Source organism: Micropterus dolomieu, unplaced genomic scaffold (genome assembly GCF_021292245.1).
Source record: "Micropterus dolomieu isolate WLL.071019.BEF.003 ecotype Adirondacks unplaced genomic scaffold, ASM2129224v1 scaffold_178, whole genome shotgun sequence".
NCBI lineage: Eukaryota > Metazoa > Chordata > Actinopteri > Centrarchiformes > Centrarchidae > Micropterus > Micropterus dolomieu.
In genome coordinates this window covers 14447-34304 of record NW_025744171.1, presented here as the reverse complement: position 1 = coordinate 34304, position 19858 = coordinate 14447, and the positions used below count along the sequence as shown (strand labels likewise).

The 19858-nt window shown below is 41.9% G+C and overlaps 1 protein-coding gene across 1 annotated transcript in view; it reads left to right on the top strand.

Moving 5' to 3' along the window:
- The window catches only part of LOC123967241 (anoctamin-10-like), a 34909-nt gene that overhangs the window by 11044 nt on the left and 4007 nt on the right, over positions 1 to 19858 (top strand). The window contains exon 10 of the mRNA XM_046043298.1: positions 10107 to 10223. Coding sequence (XP_045899254.1) covers positions 10107 to 10223 — 117 coding nt within the window. The remainder of the gene's footprint in view (positions 1 to 10106; positions 10224 to 19858) is intronic.

Below are 19858 nucleotides of genomic sequence, written 5' to 3'. Positions count from 1 at the left end.
TCTAGAAAATTCTTGTGATTCCACCAGATGTGTCTGCCAGAAGCGGCTCTAAAGCAGACAAAAAAAGAAAATTTAAAGAAATATGACCAAATCAACAAATCTGAGCAAGTCAACATAATCAGGCTGGCAAAACTCTACACTTCCTGTGGTGTACGACGCTGTGCAGAGGATGTAATATAATATAAATAATATAATAGGCCTTTCAGACAGACTACCGCACTGCTGCGCTATGAAACACATTATTTTCAATGGCTTGCGCCGCGCCAGGGTGGTTTGTTGCTGAATCGAGCAAAGCGCAGCGCACCTCTTGGCGAGCTTGCGTGCACGCCATGGTCAAATTTCAAAATAGTTGAACTTTTGTGCTGAACCTAGCAGCAAGCACAGTTCAAGTCACTTACTATGTGAAAGGGCCTTAATGGAACAAAACCTGGTCGCAGACGTGACTGGGTTGGTATGTTTGGGCCACTTGGAGGCAGCAGAACATCGACACAGTATCACTTGATAGTGTTACGGCTAATATTTTGCCTATTTACACATCCAGCAGACACAGAGCAACATTAGCATTTATTTGGAATCGTGTTTCTGGTCACCTGATGATGAATTGAAGTCCAGTATTAACTCTCCTTTTAGCTCAGTTTTGGTCTCTACCAACTCCTGAGGGAAGTATCTGCTCTTTAGCTAGTCTTTTACTGCGTCTGCCAAGTAGGAAGTGTTCAGTGGGTTAATCAGAGCTTTTTCACAGAAAACAGCTGCCTGCTGCTGCTCTAAAGGAGGTTGATGAGAGTGATGAGACTGAATCAAGCAGTAAAGTTGTGGGCTGAGGGGAAAAAAAAAAACCAAGTGAGCTGAATGACACTGAAACACTAACCCATAGAGCTGAGTGGAACTGCAGAGTCGGGTGATGATTCTCTGTGTGTTCATCACTATAAATAACACCTTACATTACACTGTGTATATCAATATGGAAATATTAATTGGTGCAGCTCAGAGGTGGAAAGTGTCAAATTATGTACTTTTGTACGTGAGTAATTGTTACTTGTACTTTTTAAAGTAGTTTTTTTAATCTGTAATTTTACTTTTACTTAAATATGTTTTGTTTAAAGTATTGTACTTCGCTATATTTTTAATAACATCTGTTACTGAGTAAAAATAAAGTGCAAGGAAAAACTCGCAATCACTTTGGCTTCAAGTGCAAGAGAACAACAGCTTTATCATGCAGTTTAAGCTGCGACAAAAATGCTGTATTAAAGGAGACCTATTATGCTTGTCCACATTTTATGACTTATCTGCAATGTTACAATGTTGGATGTTCATGTTAAACATGGCCAGAGTTTAAAGTATTTAAAAGAAATCCCTGTGAGCAAAAACCTCAGATTTCCTCCTGTTTCTCAATCTGCGTACTTGTCTGTACTTCTGTTCTTGAATGCATTCAGAATGCATTTCGCCGCCAAAAAGCAGAAATGTTGGAGGAGAAAACTCACAACTCTAAGTTATAATCTTGCTGTTATTGTGTCACATATAGTAGTTTTAAGAGTTTTTTATGCGGGAATATAGTTGTTTAAACTCCAAATATGCAGTTTATTTCTCAAGACAGACCTGATTTAAAGAATTGCTTTTTGGAGATGTGAGGTCCCGCCTGCTAACGGGTCCAGCCGTCATCAAGTCCGTTCCAATTGCTGAATGACTGGCTGCGTGCTCCCGTTCCTGGGAGTTTGTACTCCCGAGCCGAACTTGCCAAGTCCGAGCTTTAAAGTACAGAAGTCCAAACTTGGCGATCTCAGTGAGAAACAGCCCTGGTAACATGCTTCAGGTCTTGGCCAATCAGAAGACAGTGGGCTTTGAGAAGAGGGCCTTAAAGAGACAGGAGCATCTACAGCTTGTTTCAGACAGAGAAATGAAGACCTACATAAAGAGCCAGTATAAGACAAAACCATTTTTTTTTAACTTTGAATCATGCAAAGCTGCTATACAGGAGTCGCAGAACAACAATATGGGACTGGAAAAGCAGTTTAATAGGTCTCCTTTAAGTTTCTGCTAATGCAAACTGAACATTTCCTGCTGCTGCTGCTTAAGCATTAAAAGCATTTAACTGGCCAAACACAAGTTGACTTTTTTTTTGGAGTAGTCACAGGAAATGCAATCTGTTTGTAAGTGAGATTAACGATGACATAAAAAATGCGTCTACACAACAAGACCACCGTCAGATTCAACAGTTTTTTAACAGTGGACTAGTTTGAAATGTGACAGTCAGGAGCAGACACAGTGAGCTGTTAGATAAAGAGCTGCAGGCGACAGGCTGCACACCTCCACCTTCTCAGCCAGGTAACCATCTCCTTTCACTTTCACTGCTTGCAGACTCATGTTGTGTGCAGCATAAAGTCAGATCATGACTGCAAACATAATTATGGAAAATACCAGTAACTGCTGACAATAGTTTGTTTAGCTGCCCCAGATGTCTGTGCCCTGTGGTATTAAAAGGCATCTGCTGTTACTATTGTAACTACAGGTGTCTCATGCATAAAAACGGTGCAGGTGCATAATCAAAACCGATTAATAAATAAATAGCAGGGTTTATTTTTTAGCAGGTTAAAAAAGTAACTAAGTAACATTTACTTAAATTAGCTACTTTTTACTTGAGAAGATTTTTATACCGATAATTTTACTTGTACTTAAGTAAAAGTATTATTACTTTTAAAACATTTAAAACATAAAACATTTTTGTACTCTTTCCACTTCTGGTGCAGCTTTAAATCAGCAAAGACAACCCAGTTTTAAATAAACAGATCCCATTACAACAAACACTCAGTAAGGCTATAAAGGTTCAGCAGGTTAATTTTAATTACATGTAGCTTTTTTATTAGCTTTCAGTTCGCTTTGGTGTAAAAGGTTAAATCGTAATTCAGTTTAATTAAGTCCTGACTAATGTCCTGCAATGTAATTTCAGCAAAGAGGAACAGCTTAGCATTAATGTAGCAGTGCTGTGGCTTCCATGGCCCATGTGTGCCACTTACATGTGGGTTTGTCAATTTGTCTATTTCTCCAAGGTTATTTTCAGCCACCCATCACACAGTAATGTCATTAGACTGTTTTTTAGTTAATTAGATTAACTTCCGCCCACTGGCAACTGAAAAAGCATCAGACCCTATGTAACCCTTTACTTGCTTGTCCCTGCGATGTTACTGCTTTCATTCACAACACAGCCATGTAGCCATTTCCCCTGAAATGTTACTAGGTCTTGAGATGGGAAATCCGTATTCTCATCTCCCGTCTTGAGATGGGAGGCCCATGAATATTGATCCCTGTTTTTGTTCACACATGACCCCGTGCAGAAAATGTTCCTGAACATTTCAGGGGTAGACTGCATGTGTGAAAGGGGCTATAGTGACTAACCCACTTGACTCTGCAGCTCCCCTCAGCTACAGTATCTACTCAGCTCTACTAGCACTTTCACCATATCAACTTTATAAGCTAATGATATGCTAGTGTTGTGTTTACAGTTTGTTCTGTTGCCCCAAGTGGCCAAATAAAATCAGTAAACGCAGCTTTAATCGATGACCAAAACCAGCAATGCAAAAGTCAAAAGTTTGGACACACCTTCTGATTCAATGGTTTTTCTTTGTTATTATTTTCCACATTGTAGATTAATACTGAAGACAGCAAAACCATAAAGAACACATATGGAATTTTGTAGTAAACAAAAATTGTTGAACAAACCAGAATGTGTTTTACATTTTAGATTCTTCAAAGTAGCATCCTTTTGCTTTGATGACATCTCTGCACACTCTTGGTAGCATCAGCGTCATAGGGTAGTCACCAGGAATGGTTTTTCTACAGTCTTCCCAGCAGTGCTGAGCACTTTTTGGCTGCTTTGCCTTGACTCTGCGGTCCAACTCTTCCCAAACCATCTCAAGAGGGTTTATGTTGGGTGATTAGGGAGGCCAGGTCATCTGACGTAGCACTCCATCCCTCTCCTTCTTGGTCAAGTAGGCCCTACATAGCCAGGAGGTGTGTTGGCGATCATTGTCCTGTTGAAAAACAAATGATGGTCCCACTAAGCGCAAACCAGACGGGATGGCATGTCGCTGCAGAATGCTGTGGTCACCATGCTGGTTAAGTGTGACTTTAATTTTGAATAAATCAGCAACAGTGTCACCAGCAAAGCACCCCTGCACCATCACACCTTCTCCTCCATGCTTCACGGTGGGAACCACACATGGGGAAACCATCAGCACACCTTTTCTGCTTCTCACAAAGACATGGGCGCAGAACCAAAAATGTCACATTTAGACTCATCAGACCAAAGTACAGATTTCCTCTGGTCTAATATCCATTACTCGTGTTTCTTGGCCCAAGCAGTTCTCTTCTTGGCTTATTTGCAGCAATTCAGCCTTGAAGGCCTGACTCATGCAGTCTCCCCTGAACAGTTGATGTTGATATATGTCTGCTACTTAATCTGTGTGAAGTATGTATGCGGGTTTAATCTGAGGTTCTGTTAATTTGTGGTTTCTGAGGCTGGTAACTCTAATGAACTTATCCTCTGCAGCAGAGGTAACTCTTGGGCTTCCTTTCCCGTGGTGGTCCTCATGAGAGCCAGTTTCATCATAGCATTTGATGGTTTTCACAACTGCACTTGAGGATACATTCAAAGTTGACACTTCACCAGATTGACTGACCATGTCTTAAAGTAATGATGGACTGTCCTTTCTATTTACTTAGTTGAGTGGTTCTTGCCATAATAGATTAGATCAGTAGATCAAGACCTTACACAAATTAACTCTTCACAAGGCACACATAATAACTGAAAACTATTCCAGGTGACTACCTCATGAAGCTGAGTGAGAGAATACCAAGAGTGTGCAAATCTGTCGTCAAAGCAAAAGGTGACTGCTTTGAAGAATCTAAAATGTAAAACATATTCTGGCTTGTCCAAACTTTGGACTGGTGCTATATGCAGTCACTGAGAATATCACAGTTAAGTCTTTGAGGATTAAAGAGATTCTTAAAACCCCGGTGTGGACAAAATTGTGTTTTGTCCAAAGTTTTTTTGTGTCTCAAAAGACTGATCATGTGTCCTCATGGCTCCCATCTTTAAACGCATCAGGCCCGGTTTGTATCAACAGTGTATCCAGGAATAACCATGAAGCCTATAGTCTCCGCAGCTGAACACGAGAGTGTGAGTTTGAATTACATATTCTGCTCATGTCACATCACACATGGAATGGCAGAATTACTAGTTCCTAATCAGTTGGATTGATGGTGGATTGAAATGCTAATTTTCCAATTACCGTGAAGGGGCGTCATGGTAACAGCATTAAGTGCTGAATACTGAATAGTGGAAATATCAGTTGCACTGGGTCCTCTTGATTTGTGCCAGTATTGTCAGCGGTGTAGCTCCATGCTCTCAAAGACCTGGCTGCTGTTTTAAGATTATAGTGTTTAGGTTGGGATCCCGGCTGAATCTGGGAATTGTAATTCTCTTTACCAAAATGGCAAAGATACGATGGTTCCAGGAACTCTTTTTTTGCCCCAATTACACTGAATAAAATTATAAACACAAGACATTTGTTTTTGCCCCCATTCATCATGAGCTTAACTCAAAGATCTAAGACTTTCTCTATGTACACAAAAGGCCTATTTCTCTCAAATATTGTTCACAAATCTGTCAAAATCTGTGTTAGTAAGCACTTCTCCTTTGCCGAGATAATCCATCCACCTCACAGGTGTGGCATATCAAGATACTGATCAGACAGCATGGGTATTGCACAGGTGTGCCTTAGGCTGGCCACAATAAAAGGCCACTCGAAACTTTGCAGTTTCACTGTATTGTTCAGTATCTGGTGTGACCACCATTTGCCTCACGCAGTGCAGCACATCTCCTTCGCATAGAGTTGATCAGGTTGTTGATTGTGGCCTGTGGAGCGTTGGTCCACTCCTCTTCAATGGCTGTGCGAAGTTGCAGTCAGGTTGAGACCCCGATGAGAACGATGAGCATGCAGATGAGCTTCCCTGAGACGGTTCCTGACAGTTTGTGCAGGAATTCTTTGGTTATGCAAATCGATTATTGCAGCAGCTGTCCGGGTGGCTGCGCTCAGACAATCTTGGAGTTGAAGATGCTGGATGTGGAGGTCCTGGGCTGGTGTAGTTACACGTGGTCTGCGGTTGTGAGGCCGGTTGGATGTACCGCCAAATTCTCTGAAACGCCTTTGGAGACGGCTTATGGTAGAGAAATGAACATTCAATTCATGGGCAACAGCTCTGGTGGACATTCCTGCAGTCAGCATGCCAATTGTACACTCTCTCAAAACTTGCGACATCTGTGGTATTCTGCTGCATATTTTCAAGTGGCCTTTTATTGTGGCCAGCCTAAGGCACACCTGTGCAATACCCATGCTGTCTGATCAGCATCTTGATATGCCACACCTGTGAGGTGGATGAACTATCTCAGCAAAGGAGAAGTGCTCACTAACACAGATTTTGACAGATTTGTGAACAATATTTGAGAGAAATAGGACTTTTGTGTACATAGAGAAAGTCTTAGATCTTTGAGTTCAGCTCATGATGAATTAGGGCAAAAACAAAAGTGTGGTGTTTATAATTTTGTTCAGTATAGAAGCTCTGTGTTTTGTCTAGGGGAGGCCTGAGCAATTGTGAATGAACAGGAGGAGACATGGGGGAACATGTAGGTCGAGGAGAAGATTAGTCGAGTCAAGTTCTTTTGCCAGCTTAGGGCCCGATTTACTAACATCCTGAATAAAAAGTACTAAATTGCGTGTGCATTCAAAAATATCGCACGTGCACAATTGAACAATTTTAGTACCTGTTATGGGTTATTTACTAAGAATGACTGTGTAGATGACTACAGGACCAAACACAATGGAGGTAAATGAAGGTTTTGCATGTTTTAATGGTTTCCGCCATGGAGAGTCGGGAGGGAAAGCAGACTGCTTAAAAATCTTGGTTTGTTTACTTCAATGTGTCCTAAGTATGTGGAAATCGTATGTACAGGTACCTGCTCATCCTGCCTGAGATAAGTACTTGAGACAGCACACCTGAAGAACTGTTTAGGGAAACCCCAACATAAACAGATACAGTATGCTGCAATGCCATGAGGAAATGCCAGCAGATCGTGCTTCACCCAGCCAGAGGGAATCAATCACCGACCGTCCGCACCGTGCCCGGTCACTCCGCGATCTCCTGTCCCTGGCCATGTACGCCCCAACGCCCCCTTCCCTCTCCGATACCTACAATGGGTTGTCTCGCTATTACGACCGGCACGCTGTGAACAGTTGGTGATCGTTCCCTCTGGCTGAATAAATTTTACGCGCGATTCATGCACTACTGCAACTAGGGGCTCTCTGCAGCGCCACGCAACTTTCTAAATTCTTCCCTCTCACAGAGAAAACAGGTCAGGATCGAAATGACATTTGCTTTATTGGCATGAATGTTAATACAACAGTATTGCCAAAGCTAAAGGAAAATACAAAAAAAAAAATCGAATAAATAAAAATAAAAATTTTACTTCTATATATTGGATGTAGAATATTATTATCTAATATTGTTAATTTCTATATGTTTTCTTTCATTACGGCTGTGTCTCCTTCTGGCAACAATAACAGCAGCCATTTCTGCGCAACACTTGGCGGTTTGCACTTTCTTCTCTGACGTATTAAATACAGATGCTGTTGCACTCAAATGAAATTGCTTGTAGGCTTGGTATATCACATTGCGTATAGAACATAAATGTATTTGCATGTTACTTTGCACAATAAAATTGAAACGCACCAACTTGCATATTCATTAAGGCAAAAGTACTAAATGAACAACAGGTGCTATCTTGCACTTTTTAAAGACGTCGTTCTGCGTGCACTAGTTTGCACACATGTAGCTATGACAATGAATATACCTTTTAAAGTGAGCATTTGAGTTGTGATCACATCCATATGTCAGAATGTATCGTCAGACCTTGAAAAGAACAACATTTCAGGTCACATTCTCAGCCTAACCTTGTGCTGCTGAACACTCACCGCTATAAATTAGCCTTGAATAGCATTAGCAATCAACTAAGAGCTAGAGTGTTTTATTGTGCACTTTCAATCAATATGACAAGTCACTAACATCAGGGATTCCTTCGCTTGTTCTGCTTGTTAATTAGTGGAGCTGCTGTGCTGACTGGAATGACAAATAGGCTTAGTCTGCGCTTCTTTAAGCCAGAAATGGTGCTCTTGTGCATGTGATAATCCTTTAGTATAAACTGCAAAGGGACAGAACAGGTCTTTATTCATTACCAGGGCTCGACATTTGCCATTTCTTTTTAACAGCTATTCTTTGAATCAACTGAAGGCGCCGCAGTGGTTCCACAAATTTCCCAGAAACCTCATCTAGTGTAGCGTCCCGCCTGAAATAACAAGAGATGCGCCTGAGAAAAATCATCACACTCTTATAGGTCAATTTAGTCAAATTAAGTAGACTTATGATCTTGACTACTTGGAAGCTAATCTTAAAATTAGTGTTTGCAAAGATTGTAATGTTAACATATCTTAGAGAAAATATAAGACCTGAAGACTAGAAGCACATAATCATTCATCTTACCCAAAAATCACTTAGTTTGATAAGACTGAAACCCAATAGTTTTAATCTACTGCAGCATACATGAGTCCATTACTAGGATGAGGAAAAGGGTACTAAATCAGAGGCGCTGATGGTAGCTGGCAGTCCTCCAGGTGGACTGGCACCAGTGTTTGTGTGTGCGGCAGGAGTGTATTAGTGTTTGTGTGTGTGTGTGTGTATTGTAGCCAACTGTTTGCTCAGCATACATGTCAGTGAATGTGTCATCCTCATTGGAAAACACATGCCCTGGTAATTCAGAGGTGTGCAGTTCAGCCGTTTAATGACAAGCACAAAATATTAGCCCTTGGGCTCGCAGACTGTGTGAGTGTTTTCTAGCACACCTGCGGTTTGGTTCACGTATGTGCGGCCACATAAAGTGCAAAAGAGCTTAATGAGGTGAAAGCAGATCAGAGGCTGTGGTGATTAATAAATACACTCCCAGCCAATCACATGCCTGGTCCAAATGCTCTGAAACAGCTAAGCCAATCACAGTGATGCACGACTCAACAAACAAAGAATCGGCCTCTCCCATAAATCGTTACTTCATAATGTATTTCAAGAATATGGATTTGGATTTAATGAGCTGAAGGAGAAACTTTAATACAGTATGAAGCGGCTGAGAAAAACAGATACTGTAAGAATCACTCATTTTTATTTATATATAAATGCAGGTGTCCCTACCTTAACTACATTAAAGAGTTTCTGATGAGTATGTAATCACAATCTGGTGGTAGTGTTTAATTAAAATGGCACTCTACAGCAACATTATTACCTTATTTCTGCTCATTTGCTCATCTGTATTTAGTTTGTTGGTGTTTATAAAATCACCAGACTGGCAGCAGAGTGATGTGCCTGAAACAGATGTGGCTGTGAGACTTCTGTTCTCAGTGCGACGTCAGTATCCACCAAAACACCCAACAACTCGCTCTGCGCTGCCTCATTTGAATAAACCTCCCACCTTTTTGCACCTCTCCTCTGACCTCAATCCAAGTGATCATGTGTTTCACTTGTTGTAGACCCCCCCAAACAAGTAAGAAGCGAAGAAGACTGCCATTCCGACACAGAGCTTTTCCAGGGAATAATGTATTCCAAAGTGTCTGAGGTCTACAAGCCGCAGACATCAGCAGGCCGCATATTAAATATGCACGTTAACGTCATGGTCATTGTTTTTCAAAGTCAGTGTGTTGGAGTACAATGCCGACACTGACTTGTCAGTTCAAACAAATTGCTTTATTTTGTGTCCTCATTCAGTTTCAGGGACATTTGTCCAGAGGCTGTCAGTCTAACCCAATGTTCCCCTTCTCTTATTCTGTCCTTTCTGATTTTACAGCGCAGTATCCCACGAAGGACACCATCCAATAAAAAAAAATCAAGTTATTTTGATCTCTCTTTCAAACCATGTTGTCCTTACTGTGTTTGTTTTTTAAAGGATACAAATGAAAGCTGAAAAGAATTGTATTTTAATCGATTGTGATGTGTTTGTTGTTCTGTGACTTCAGCACGTCCTGCTGGCCTTCAAGTTCATCCTGACCTTCCTCATCCCAGATGTTCCCAAACACATCCAGATCAAACAGGCCCGGCTGGAGTTTGAATCACTGGAGGCCCTCAAGAAAAAGGTAAAATCCCGACTATATAGTCTCTGCATGGACGCAGACGAGCTTTAACAAAGAGAAATTATTGCAGACTCTTTATGTTGAGAGGAACATTCATACGTTTTAGTGAGAGAGCAAGCCTGTCATATTGCAGTGGAGATTTTATTTTATATGTGGGGATGGCAAAGACTTGAGGATAAAGGCAGAAATAAACAGTATATATAACATAATCCTCGAGCAAAAATAAATAAAATGAAAATAAATATGAACTCAAAATGTAAAAAGAGAAGGTCAGAATGTCTTTTTTACTTTTCAATGCAATTAGCAATCAAGGTGCTAGAAAGATTGGTCGACATAATCAATAAAGGGAAACAAGATTCTATTTTGTGATCCATTTAAAGTGAATTTCAGTTTGAAAACACGTCATCGCCTCCTTGATCCATTGTATAATTAGAGAGAGCAGGATCACGCTAATAACAGTTCTTTCCTGCCTTGTCATCACTCGGCAAGTTAAATCTTTACTAACTGTCCTGCGACATAAACTTAGTAACCATTAACTATATAAACATGGACGTGACGACACCCATAGGTTTCTAAAGAGCGATTGTGAACTTCAGTGTTGCTGGCTCTAGAAGTCGCCATCTTGGCAGGGCCTGACATGCCTAACTCCTGGAAGTGGAGCGTAGGTGGAGCTAGCAGACAACCACCTAGTGGTTAGCCTCCTGTAGCAGCACCACCACTCAAAGCGGCCTCGCCCTTAATAATGCATAAATTTAAGCCCTGATATAATTTCTATGGGTAAGTTATATAAATATTCATCAGAAAAATACTCTGCAGATGCTTCCGTCGTTTGTAAGGTGTCATACCGCTGCTGTTTTGTTTGCTTTTCAGGTTTTTAATTTGCATAATGAGCAGCTTTAAGTGTGTTCTCTCTTGTCCTCGCCACCAGAGGGGCCTGTTGTCCGTAAACTGCACAGAACAGTGTCAGCAAACTGTTTGATGCCTGGGTACAAAGAGGCTGGGAAAATCTGTTTAATCCCATCTGAACCTTCACAAAATTTCAATAACGATCGTTACAAGTCAGTAAATAAGTAAAATAAGGAGTCAGAGCATGTTATATTAATTACAGTTAAAGCCCGCCATTCACATCGACACCACGCAGCAACCTCTGGGGTGGAACAATTAAGCAAATGCGGGAGTGCCAAAAACTGCTGTTCATCAAATGGCCACTTGAGGCTGGCTCTAAAAGAGAGTCAGTCCCCCTACACCCGCATGATGCAGTCTGTGGTTTAAATGCTGAAACTTTACAGCGGAAATAAACATGTTTTCAGCCTGGGCCAAAAAACTGTTTTGGTCTCTGAAGCTAAACTCCATGTTCATGATAACTTGTGTGGGGGGTGAATTTTTATATAACTCACACATTTAAATTAAATTGAAGCTTACAGTTCAACAACCAGGCTTCATTCGTCCCGTCTCAGCTCCACCTCTTTGCCCATTTTCGGATTAACCAGAGTCAGGCACTGCCAGGATAGCAACGGCCGGAGCACACACAGAAAGCAGGTAGTCAGATCCCAGAGACACTGAGAGTTTGACTGTAATCCTGCCTCTGATGCACAGCAGTAGGACACGTCTAAGCTGTGAACTGCACTGCTGATTGTGCGTCCATGCCGACCTCATCAGCATTGTTATCCAGTCCTGATCACTTAATGACTAAATTACTTACAAGGTGCGGTGATTTTAATACATAAACTGTGTGTGTGTGTGTGTGTGTTGGAATAAATGACATTACAGTATTTTTTGGTTTATACATTGTGATGTTTTAAAATAGATGACATGGTTTCACTGGATACACGCAGCTTTAAAACATCTGTTTGCGAAGAATATATTTCTTCTGCAGCCATTTTATTCATCACCCTCGCTTCAATCCAGGCTAAAGTCCGTCGTCAAGATATTATTAAAACACTTTGCTCACGCCAAAAGAGGGAGTCTCTTTTTGTGAATGAGTAAAAACTGTGAGGAAGGAGACTTTAAAAGAATACGGCCCAGTTGGAAATATTATCCTAACTCAGGGTCAGTGGAAGGGGAAGGGCACGCGGGTCTTGGCGCATCTCCACAGACTAACCACAAATTGAGAAAGATGGCAATGGACCTGCGTGATTTAAAATGATCTTCCTTTGTTTTATTGACCTCAGTGAGCAGGGAGCTAGATTCACATCATCCTTCCAACTTAGACACCCGGGCTTAAACATCACTGCTTTAGTTCTCACAGAACAAACCTATTAAAGCATCGTCATACTTGAACAGCTTAACGTTGCAAACCTGCATTTGTCTTTCCTTGTTCTAAAATGAAAATGATTATAGGGCCTGCATTCAGTACAATCTCTAATTGAACACCCGTCATGGAGACCATTTGTGGGCATTGAGTTAGAAAGTTTAGTTCAGAAGCTGTTGGAGAAGAACATTACATTCAATCCTTTGAGATATAAATGTTGCAGATGTTTTCCAGCCCTAGTGTATGTTATTAGATTTCACCATTCCATTTGTTATATGGTGATTTACTCGAGCATACATTAGGGCTCACACACGCACGTTTTGTGGCCTTGTTGAGGCTGTAATAAGTCCCTAGCCAAACTACCAGCCTCCCCACACTATGTAGACAGAGTGGAGATCTCCCGTGTGTGTCCATTACAACATGCTGGTCCATAGCCGCCCATTTAGCATTAAAAATGGGCTCTTAAAGCCTGTCCCAGACCACTTTGCTGAAGACAAATGGTGTGCGTTATGTTAATAGTATTGATATGGCTCCACAGTAAAGCATTAGCTTGCTCGGCACCATAGCCATTTGTTTGATGTGGACTGACGGGGCTGAGTGCTTCTCTGATGAGCTGTTTGGCTTTTTGTTCATCATTTTTCTCGTGGGGTTTTTTGTCATACTTCTGCTGCTGCTCAGTGTGCAGATATTTTACAGGGTTACATCGAGTTTCCCCCGTCCCCAAGAAGGACATAGCAACCGTCCATCAGCAGTTTACACATGGAAATCAAGTGATTTCTGGTATCTTTACCACTGAAGGTCACGGGTTCACATTTTTGCAGGCAATAAAACCACAGCTTGTATACAGTAACCTGTTCATGTTCATTTCCAGTCCTGGTCAGACTGCAGACGTGATGAAAGACTTGCCGTGGACTGCTGAGTTCTTTGGTCTTTCTGGTATTTCAGCCAGTGATGTTTGGTTTGATGGGTGTTGTTCTGTGGTCTCTTGGTCCTGCAGAGGCAGCTCCACGGAGGGTGAGTAGCTCCGGATCTGTGAGTTTGGATGCTACTGGTTTGTAGACTGGAGTGACATTATTAAATGGTTTTGGTTTTTTTTAGATCTGTGATCTAACATGCGTTCTGTTTGGATTAAAGTTTGGATATATAGCAAGATCATCTTTTCCCCGGTCACAACCAAGATTAAAAGCAGTTATGGGTGATTTTAACAGTCAGCATGGCTAATACTTAACCTCATCACACCTGACCTACTGTATAAGTTAATCAAAATGAAATATACACACTCTGGGTTTTAAATGTTTTTTTTCTACCTTGTCCCTGTTTGCAGCGGTTGACACTCTGTTTGACCTGAGCCTCAAAAACACAGGCAGACAGGCAGGAAAGCCTTCAGACTAACTCAGAGCTACATAAAGGTAGTTAGACTGCTACTTAAGGCAAAGCATTACCATCTACTGACTGAAGTAGACAGACATAGTGGAGATCAGTCCGGGAGACTGATGCTTGGTTAGAAGAAGCAGAGATAACACAGTTGTTGCAGTTTTGAAGATGTCATTAAGTTTCAGACTAGTTTAGCTGTAAAAAGCGTTACATAATGCACAACACACACATAATGCAGGACAGCACTACAAGTGCACACCGCATACAGAGGAGGAGTGATGATCCTCAACGCTGTACGTTCAGATTCATTTATTAAATATTATTATTATTATTATTATTATTTTTGGTGTTTCTGCATCATTATTTGTGATGGAGGGCAGGGGAGGGAGAGAGGGGATGACGAGCACAGGGTTCCCCTTCGAGTGATTTACCAGAATTCGTGGCATTGATCAATTTTTTCATATTTAGAATTTTCTCTTAGGAACAAATGAAACTTGTGAGTGGTCCAGATTTAAGAGTTTTAACTAACACCTTAATAAAAAACTAATAATTTGGAGTTAACTGATGATACATACATTTACTAAACTAAAAAATATGCAACTCAAACAAACCTAAAGCAAAAATAAAATTTACCATATTTACCACATCATCATCATGGCACCAAATTTACTGAGAAGGTTTTTATTTTTAGATTTTCATTGGCATATTTCAGTACAGCACCATCTGCAGTTCAGTAGATGTTGGAACATGTTCTCAGCTGACTGAGTGTCTTCATGCAGATCTCTGTCCAGTATCATGCTGCAAAGTGTAACACCACCTACTGTAGGCTATGTTATCTCATCTAACATCTCTGTCACATTCCCTCAACCACCCCTCATATTGGTCATGGACAGTTTTCCTTTAGAAAGATGTTTTCAGCATCTAATTTAATGTTAGAGCATTCCCATTTTATTTCTGCCACAGTGCTCACTGCTCTGGTGACACGTTGTTGACAGCTGTGCTGTGCAACACGGCTGCAACAGTCATGCAATAGTTGTAGGCCTGTGTGGAAGTTGACATTTGTGTCTCATTTGTCTGTGTTGACAACAAAATGGGGCTACATTCTAATAAAATAAAGGTTAAAAAAATAAAATTAAAAAGTAGCTGAACAATGGGTTCATTTAAAGCCTAGGTAGCCCTTCATGTTGGTCAAAATATGGTGCAGTGTTCTGGATGTGTGTTACTCTCAACAATTCCCATGAATGGAGCAAAACAAACAATGAGCTGATCCCACTAACATGTATTGTGTGTGTATCCAAAGCCTAAAATCTCTTCTTCCTCTGTGCTATAGAGCTCCATTGTTGTCCAAAAGCCATTAAAAACACACCAGGGGCTTCCTGATGTGTTTTTAATAGTTTTTGTTGCACTGGCTGACATGTTCCTTCATAACCTAGAACACACACACTGTAGTTTATTATGACTCAGTCGCACACACACCGCCCTGTTGTCGTAAACACTAACTAGAACACAAAGGTATGTATTAATCCACTGCTGAAAATTCTCCGGTCTGAGTAACGTTTGATTAAAAATTGCTGTTGTAGGAAAGTGAAAGTGTAAATTTGTGAGCCATGTTTGTGTCTTCAGTAGGAACCGCTGGGCTTGGAGCGGAGAGCCACAGACAGGAAGTGAGAAAGTATTGAGAGATGAACCAACACAATGTTGGTGTGGGTATTTGTTGACTATAAGAAGGAACTACAGATGTGCACGTGAATGCAGATGAAAGCATTCAGTTTATCAGAATTACAGTGACCGGAGGTAGGCGGCACGGTGGAGCAGCAGTTAGCACTGTCCCCTCAGCCCGGGTGCTCTTTGACACTGGGCGCTGACGTGCAGACACAGTCACAGTAGGACAAAGTGGTGACACACTCACGTTCCCACAGGAGACACTTGATGAGACGCACAAGTGACTTTCTTGGCAGCACTTCTCAAGCTCCAAGTCACCTCCCTCTGTGCCGCCATCTCATCAGATCAATCACAGCAGAATGAACGGGCACAGCGCAAGGTCATTTCACACCTTAACCCTGACTTTGTGAGACAGAGAAACAGATACAGCGGAGAACTTTCCATTTGATGTCATCCCCCGTGAATGCAAAACATTGTACGCGTGCGACCCGGTGTTTACTGTGTTGGTTCTCTGTTGCAGCTGCGGATATAAGGCTGCAGAAGCTGCGGGTCATAGCGTTGAATATTATAGTAGCTGTGAGTGAACATTTTAAGAAACAAGTGAGATAGTGAAGAAACGAACGTCTCCATACAGCAGGACTGGTTAGCTTAGGCGAGGTTATTTAATGGATTTCTGCTGCACATTACAAATTGGGACACAATGCCCTCTTGGTTGGAAAGAGAGTGAAGTTACATGAACGTCTGACACAAATGGGGAATCCACGGCCCCCGGGGTGTCTCTGCCAGAAATCTTATGATACATCTGTTGGCTTCAAAACACTGACTCCAGCTCCCTTCCATTGGCCTCCTCTTACCAAATATTAATGAGAGCAAAACAAAAACTGTTCTTCATTGTTTTTCTATTTTAAACTACTGGTTGTCCTGGTTGATGCAGATGCTGTAAAGTAAAATGGTGGCCAGAATGGTGTTTATTGTAATCATCCTTGTTGTTGTTTGTAAATTTGGAGTGCACATGTATTCAAGCCTTTATGGTAAGTCCACTGAAACGGACGAGTGCCAGCTGACAAGCAGGTTAGCGACTTTATCCGGTCAGTTTGTCTCTAGTGTTGCAGTATGAGAGTCCTACCGGAAGAGAGGCTGTGAAGTCTTCATGTTGCGCGATCTGAGAAACACGTACAACATTATTTATCAAACCGGGTCGGACTTGATGAATTTAGCGTGAGGATACGCATGTGAAAACGCATGTTTTTCAAAATAAGGTGTCTATACAGGATGGAAATAAGATTAATTGGATCATATTCACAGAAAGTATAAAACATTAAAAGTAAATGGACATGTAATTTACTTGGGCCTTGGACCCCACCCACCATGATCTCTCCAAATCCTGTGGGAAACACTGAGTAAAAAGCACATTTGCAAATGGCACATGGCAAAAAAAAAAAAGTAATGGAAAAAATTTACTTGTGCAGTATTCGGGCTTTTCATTATTTTCGGCCTCGGCCAGGAATTTTCATTTCGGTAGTTAAAAATAGCTCCTTGTTGTTGTCATAAGTGATAAACCTGAATAAACCGAATGTCTTGGTTTTTAACCAACTGTCAGACTAAACAAGTCATTTGCTGGCGTCTCCTTGGGTTATTGGAAGCTGTGATGAGCATTTTCACAATTTTCTAACATTAAATAAACCAAACAATTGATTAAATCGTGAAAACAATCCACAGATTAAATGGATAATTATCATACACGTTAGTTGCAGCCCTGCAATGTTTGGATTGTTGGAAAGTCAGACGAAGGAGGCTTCTGCCATCATCCGAGTGGAGGTTGAAAGCCAGGGCTGTGGTGCTGCAGTGTTAAAGGAACAATCCCCCATCCGACACACACAGTGTTCTGCGCAGTCAGCGGTCAGACAGGGACGAAGACTCACACACACCCTTCATGCTCCACAAGTGGACGAGTCATTACAGTTTAGCACTGTAGTATGTCTCATACGCACACAGGCCTAACAGAGGATCACTTTAATAGTCTATATTGTGGCCTTACTAACGCTGACATGGAGTACTGTAATCCCAGTGAGTTACCCCCACACTCCAGAGGGTTAAATAAGCCCAGGCCTACAGCAGGTGCATGAGTGTGTGTGCAGAAGTGCCTAACGTGCTTGTTGCATGTCCGTGTGTTTGTGTTCACATGTGCAAAGAAACGAAGACTCTGCTGGAGGATGAACACGCCCGTTTGAAGCCCTTGGTTTGTCCGTTTGCATGACAGATGAAATGGGGCTGTGTAAAAACTCTGCTTCCTCTCCTCTCTGATCAGTACCGACATATCAGGACAGTTAGCAGGACATGTCGATCAGAGAGTAGCTCTGGCTCCCGAGACGCCCCTCCGCTGGAGCTGATGATGAATTAATCTATTGATCGTTTCAGCACCACTTGCCTGTAATTAAAAACATCAGTAATGTTTATTCACAATACTGATCTTTAAATTCATAGACCTTATTGTGTAGTCCCCACCACTCAAACCACACAGCTCTGCCAGCCTGTGCTGTTGCTGCTGTAATAGCAATAACTTTTGGGACATAGGTAAAAAAAGAAAATCTGTCTTTTACTGCATTTTATCGTTTCATTTCTTCAGCCCAAAATCACACATTTGCCTAAATGAGCTTTCCCGTCTTTACAGCAGACAACACCCTCTGTCCTTAGACCCTCGATATGGATAAAGAAGCTCCCTCAAAGACCCTTTAACGAACATGCAGAGATGCAAACTTTTGTCGGTAAAATCCAGCTGAAACGTATTAATCAATGAAAAGTGTCAATATAAAGTTAAATGTAGTGTAGGGCCCTGTGATCTCCGTGATGTGGATAATTTGAGAATAAAAATGGATCGTGGAACGTGCCAAAATGTGGATGCACTTCATAAAACTTTCCCCAGCTTTATAAGCTTTTTAAGCCAACAGAAGAAACTATACTGCCATGATTTGGTGTCATTTACGGGCACGCTGCTTCTGTCCTTTCACCGCGGGCAGGGTTCAGCGCCTCCTGTTCACACACACACACACACACACACACCATCATGTCGAAGTCGGCGTGCTAGCAAGAGCTCATCGCTACAGCAAACTCTCAGAAGTGAAACCACATTGGCAGACGCAAGGCGCGAGCTCATTTAAGTCTTTGTGGCTGTGTGGGCGGAGTCAGATATTCTGTAAGAAAAAAAAATTACATCTGGTCAAGCTTTGTAAAGGAGGAGGAGCGCTGCCCCGTGGGAGTAACCTCCGTCAGACCCACTCTTTACTGTGTGTTCAGCAGCATGAGGAGGCTGTCCTGCAGAAGATCCATGGGAAGAAATGATCAGGAATCAACTATGTTTAAAATCCTATTTAAGAGGAGACAATTCACAGAACATGAACTGCAACAATACATTTATGGTGAATTGTCCCTACCCATGCATGTGTGGAGTTGGAGAAAAGCAATGTGTCCAGTCCAAAGTGTGGGGTTCCTCCTTGTGTTTACTGTCAGTTATTGCGGAACCACGAACAACCAGTCATTGGTCCGTCTCTGTTCCTGCCTTTACTGTCACTGAAAACAGGAGATATCCAGGCTGCAGATGTCCTGTTCATTAACTGTCTGGAAATTAAAAGGCACTAATTCTCTGGATTCTCCTCTGGAGGGAGGATGCAGTCTTTCTGCTTGTTGCTGAAAGGATTTAATTGCTCCTTCCTGTTCCCGGGGGAGGCCGTTCGTCTTTAACCCCTCTGCTGCCCCTGAAGAATCAGCTCTGAAGTTAAACGGCTGCCTCAGCACAAACCCCCTTGTGGATGGGTCTGTGGGACAGAAACTTTAATAACATCCAATTTGCCTGCTTTGCGTTTTGCCAGAAGCATGAAGGAATTAATTGATTAAAAAGTAACTCTGCCAAGATCAGCATCTTGGGACGAGGGGCTGCTTCAAAGTCGTGGACTGTAATTTATTAAAGAGCAACTGTTGGAGAAGCATCGTGGCCAACTGGAACCAAAGACTGACTGTAGTTACATCTTTAGTTATACACATAGACGTGCTCTTTCCACTCTCATCTAACCTTGTGTAAAAAATCCCAGCGGACAGACTTCCAGTGTTTGGACAGCTGTGCAACAATCCGATATGGGTTCCAGGATCAGGTTTTTGCTTCCAGTGTAACTACAGCTCTCATCGATGGCGCTGAGCTCCGCTCTCCTGCTTCTGATGACCCATGATCCTCCCTGAGTTATGTGCTGTCAGCAGAGCGCTACAAACGAGCCCTGCCTGCCGTTCCTGTGTGTGTCTGTGTGATGCAGAGAGCCAGTCCTCTGCCGGCCTCCATCCGCCAGAGACTGTCCAGACCCGC